The sequence below is a fragment of the Austrofundulus limnaeus genome, unplaced genomic scaffold, assembly GCF_001266775.1.
Source record: "Austrofundulus limnaeus strain Quisiro unplaced genomic scaffold, Austrofundulus_limnaeus-1.0 Scaffold0, whole genome shotgun sequence".
Classification (NCBI taxonomy): Eukaryota; Metazoa; Chordata; class Actinopteri; order Cyprinodontiformes; family Rivulidae; genus Austrofundulus; species Austrofundulus limnaeus.
Window position 1 is genome coordinate 2,360,134 of NW_013952402.1, and position 5,472 is coordinate 2,365,605.

The 5,472-nt window shown below is 40.6% G+C and overlaps 1 protein-coding gene across 1 annotated transcript in view; it reads right to left on the reverse strand.

The window, feature by feature from the left end:
• The window catches only part of adgrb3 (adhesion G protein-coupled receptor B3), a gene marked incomplete in the record, with an annotated part of 135,320 nt that overhangs the window by 21,482 nt on the left and 108,366 nt on the right, over nucleotides 1-5,472 (reverse strand). Inside the window, 5 exon segments of the mRNA XM_014002695.1 lie at nucleotides 1,359-1,461; nucleotides 1,610-1,713; nucleotides 3,101-3,227; nucleotides 3,639-3,893; nucleotides 4,371-4,519. Coding sequence (XP_013858149.1) covers nucleotides 1,359-1,461; nucleotides 1,610-1,713; nucleotides 3,101-3,227; nucleotides 3,639-3,893; nucleotides 4,371-4,519 — 738 coding nt within the window.

Sequence of the window (5,472 nt, forward strand, 5' to 3'; positions counted from 1 at the left end):
GCTATATCCACCCTGAAGGTTAATCTTGGACAATATCTGACGATTGATGCTTTTAAATGAAACCAGAGAGCGTTGACAGAGAGGAGAAGGTAGAAACGACTCAGCCTGTAACTGAAAATATGGATGGAGAACAACAGAGCTGCTTCATGGAAGAAGAACCTCAGCTTAGCCTGTTAGCTTTAGCTTTAGCACCAACGCTATCACCATATATGTATTAGCTCAGCGCTACACATTCTCTCATCACTGAGGTCCTCCATCCACATGACAGAGAGGGGAACGCAAAACCTGCAACTGAAAGTATGGATGGAGGACCTCAGTTTAGCTTGTTTGTTTGTCGCGCTAGCACCGAGCTAATACACATAAGGCAATATAGCATCAGCGCAATGACTAACATATTAAAAAGGAGAGAAAATATATCAGGAACAAATTAGAAAAATAACAAGTTGTGGATTTAAGTGTCTTGTGTAAGTGGTAAAGACAAACTGAGTGAACGGTTACACAATAAAATGTTTGTAACTGAACAATGTGTCTTTCTGTAGAGCTGCCAAATGACTGAGAAGGGCATCTGTGTGAGCAGTTTGTTCATCCAAACTACCTTTTGCCAAACAATCATTTACATTAGCCACTTGTTTACTGCTCCGTTACAAAACCGGTGGCAGGAATTGACAAACTTTTACTGGATAAAGTCCTGGTTTTCTAACAATATAGCAGTTTTCCCTTTGAATCTTGGAGTGACTTATAGGCTAATATTCATTAACATTTGAGTAAAAAATGTGCCCCACATAACCCCAGGATGGTTTGAGGCCATTTCAGTGACACACAATAGTCATATAATAAAATCTAGGCCAGATAACTTCCAGCTGCTGATTCTGAAAGTCTTACATTGACCAGGCTCCATTTAGTGTTATTTACCTTTATATTAGATAGATATTAGATATATTAGACAAAATATTATATTGGCTAACTTCTCTATAGCAACAAAACCATTATTCCCCAGTGTGTATTTTTTTACGGACCAAAAAAAAAAAAAGCTAACATTCGCTCCCAATAATGGTAATGTTCACACGATTTGACTCCTTTCTTTTCTCCTTTTTTAAAGAAATGTAGCAAACGTAACAATGACCTTTGAAAAAAAGAGTGAATTTGACATTTCTCAAAATGATAAGAAAGGTACGACTGAGCTGTTATCTTTTCAAAAGTCATGTAGAGAYACATATTGAAAACTAACAAAAGATCACAAAGAACGCTCACAATGGTGAGTATGTTAAATCATTGGTGTCTCATTGTTCCTGATTCATGTTAAATTCAACAACCGTGGGGTTTTTAACACTCTGTGTATATTTAGAAGCAACACTTACCACATTGTGAGTCTGTGTTTGTCCAACGAGGATCAATATGTTGGAGCAAACTATAGATAAGCAGAAGTTCAGCAGGATGATGGATCTTTCAGAGCGAATATATCTGAAAGAAACAAAAGCGATTGGATCAGCGCATCCTTTCTCTCCAAAACGCTGAACGTTTTCACTTCATCGCGATTAGCTGTATTAGCATTGTAGCACCAACGACGCTCCACCATCACGTGGCTGAAACACACGAGTGTTACATTTACCTCCATAGCACAGCGTAGATCACAGCCAGTGTGATCAGGGCGAGGCAAGACAAACCACAGCCAACTATCAATGTCACAGATGGGACCCCTGAGTAGTCCATGGTCTGTGGAGAAGACGGAGTGAGACGAAGCAGTCAGTGGGAGGCCGGATGGAGTTCTCTAAAGGACACTAAATCTTTATTACTGCCGGGAGAGAGAAGCAGTCAAAACAACCACCACACATCTGAATAATCCACAGTGGGCTCCTTAATTAACTGTGAGGTTTGAGGTGCGTGGGCTTGGAGGATGTTTAGATGGATGCAAAAGAACTTTCCATCCATTGGCGCTAGAGATTACTAAAACCATAAAGCTAATGAGTAGAAACAGGACTGCAGAATTGAAAACACAATTAGGTTATATTTAATTTTAAAGAAAGCTTTTTTTTTCATGGCAAACTAATGCCCGCCACACCGCAAAAACTGTCCATCTTACCAAGTTTTAAAATCTTATATCCAGCCAAAAAGTATTTTTGATCTTGTTTTGAGACTGATTTACTAAACAAGAACTTATTGTGTAAGAATATCAGAATGTGTAAGATTATTTGTCTTGTTAGCCTGAAAATTTAACTCAAATTAAGTCAAAAATTTCTGCCAATGAAGTAAGAAAATTTTACTTGGTAAGATTCTTGAAATACTTAATTTGACTCAATTTTTTCTTATTTCAAGAATCATATCAAATAAAATTTTCTAACTTCATTGCATTGGCAGACATTTTTTGGCTTAATTTGAGTCAAATTTTCAGGCTAACAAGACAAATAATCTTACACATTCTGAAAACAAGATTATTATTCTTACAGTCAGTTCTTGTTTAGTAAATCAGTCTCAAAACAAGATAAAAAAGACTTTTTGGCTGGATATAAGATTTTAAAACTTGGTAAGATGGACAGTTTTTGCAGTGCATTCCTCTACTGAATGCTTCCGGCCTGCAGCAGAGGAATGCAATATTTCTTCTTGTGTTCCTGCTTTGCACTAGCAAAAGTGATCCCATGCTTGAGCTGTAATTACTTCATCTTCACAGGAAATTACAGCCTTCTGCTTGTTCTCATCTCAGCAGATCAAATGGTAACATTTCAGCAGCACCAATCCCCCCACCCCTTGTTTATACCGGACCAAAAGTGAATTAAAAAAAATGACACACAAACAAGCACYAGCGTGCACACACCCTCCCTTGTGCACATACAGTAGACTATGGAAATCTATGAGCAAAATGGCAAACCCCCACCCCTACACACACAAACACACACACAAGCTCCATTTACAGTTGAATTACTATTTAAGGGGATTAGCATGGCAAAGATTTAATTTCCATCCTCACCAGCTCTCCCACACACGCGCGCGCGCGCCCGGACGCACACACACACACACACACACACACAGAGAGAGACAGGCAGGATTTCACCTTTACATTAGCCCATGAAAGCCACACTGAATAACAAATCGATATCCTACTTACTATTCCTCTTGGTTGCTGAGCCAAAATGGCGAAGGTAGATACGCGATCACACAAGCATTTCGTATGGGAGGCATCTGTGAGCACCGTTTTGCATCCTTTCGTGGACCAGGCGCCCCAAGAGTCGTTCCTGCGAGGAAGAGGAAGGAGAGGAGGAAGAGGAGGAGGCAGTTAGAGCGTTTTAATTCCAGCGGTGACACGACCACTTCACAGGACCCGCGAACACAGCGTCGGCTGCTCATTTAACTGCTTGAAAGGAAATAAAAAAAATAATAAAATAAATATGAATAAGGCTGTAGATCAGATGGAAAATAACGGAAGCGAGCGGACGGTTCGGAGCGGCTCCGAGCAGCATCTCAGCCGGAGCGGACGGAGAGGCAGAGCCGCGGAGGAGGAGGAAGAGGAGGAGGAGGAGGAGGAGGAAGCGCGGAGCTGTCCGAGCCGACCGGTGCTGATTGATTCTCTGTACGCAGATCACAGGGATCAAAACACCGTCAATCACTCAAACCAGTCACAATGAAGCACGTTTAAGATCACCTGCCTGTGGGGGGATTTTTGTATCCAACTCGAGTTTTTTTTCTTCTTCTTCTGAAAGGTCCCCGTTTTTATTTTCCCCTGCGCTTCTTTCTCTCTTGTCTTTTTTTCCTTCTCTTTCTCACCAACTATTTGGATTAGCAGCTTTTGAACGCTTCCTTGGAGGGTTTTCACCCTGGAAACGGTGGACAGCATCAGATTGATACTCTGCTCCGCTCTGCTGGTGTGCCAGAACCAGGGGGGGTGGAATAAAATAAGCAAACTAACATTTGGTGTGCTTTCCGGTTGAAATTAAAGTTGTTTATATCTATTTTTTAAATATACCTGAAAATCATTCTATTTGTAAGGCGTTCTTCCTGTAAACGAAGCCTCCCTCCTTCTAGAAACCCCCCTCTGCAGAGCTCAGACCCCCCCGCGGAGACGGAGCAAATGGTTGCAGCCAGACTCCGACTTCACGCCATAAGTAAGTGAAATGAAAGAAGTGCCTTTCGTGCGTTTGTCACTCGCTCCCAGGCTCATTACACGCGCCTCGAATAAAAACAGGGAAAAAAATAATGATAAAAGAAAAATAAAACATTTTGACCTGTTCAAACACCCTGTCTGGGAACTTTATTGACACAAAAAGGCTGAAAACTGTGCTTCCTGCTCAGACACCTGTTGTCCTGTGGACGTCTTTTCTCTCCCCAGCATCCTTTTCGTGACAAAAAGGCAAAACAAGATGCGCGCTGCTGATATTTACAGCAACAAGGAGCCATGTGTTGATCTGTGCGAGCAGGGCTGCGAGAGGTAATCCTGCTTTGTCGTTTCATCGATGTGGAAGCAATATTTGTAAATCCTGGAGGGACTTTGGAGCCAGTCGCACGATTTCAAGCTGGGGGCCAACCAGTGCTGGGTTCACATCACACCAGTGAGACCATGCCAACCTGATGCATGTTTTAATCCAATCTGGATGCAAAAATCCTCAGATTTTATTTTTTCTTGTAATACAACAATACAGACAAAAGTGGAATTTTGTCTGAAATGTGGATTAAACATGATTAAATCACTTGTAAATTCATAATGGAACAGAACAGAGAAAAGTCGACGCCTTAAGATTTCAGGTGGTGCCCCTTGAGCAAATTTCTAAATCTCACTGTCAGTTTCCACACAATCACTTATCAAAATAAATAATTTTGTTTTTGAGATTATCGTTTCATCTTTAAAAACCAGGATGTCAAATTTACCATGTCTGAGTGCTGACAGCAAAGAGGAACACCTGTTCATGTTAACGAGCAGCTGTGGACTGAAGCAGTTCTAGGGGGGTCTGAGGCTTTTTCCGGTCATTTAAAGAGCATTTTACTGAATTCTTCTGATTATTAAACATAAAATCAGCCTTTTAAATAAACCAGACTTTAATCTAAACTTTATCTGAGATTTTAAATCAAGTCTTAGCTGCATCATATTATACTTTTATCACAAAATATCATCTGAACCATAAAATCTCGTCACCTAGTGTCAAAGCAAGCTGAGATCAAATTACCCTCATCAACTCAAATAACCAGCAATTATTCTGCAGACTAAATCAAGTCTGTGTGTATATATATATTTGTCCTCATGTGTGGCAGCCCCCTAGGTAAACAGCATCTTTAGCATTTGCCTATACCGCCTATGCCTCAGGCCTGGGCTGTATACATAAAATAAATGCTGACACTAACTTATTCAGTGTTGATGTGTACCCAGTCATTGTTTTTGGAGGGTTTAATCAATCTCTGTCCAAGATACTTATGATATTTTAAAGGTTTATCTTATCTTTACTAAAGCTACAACAAGCAGACACACACACACACACACACACACACACA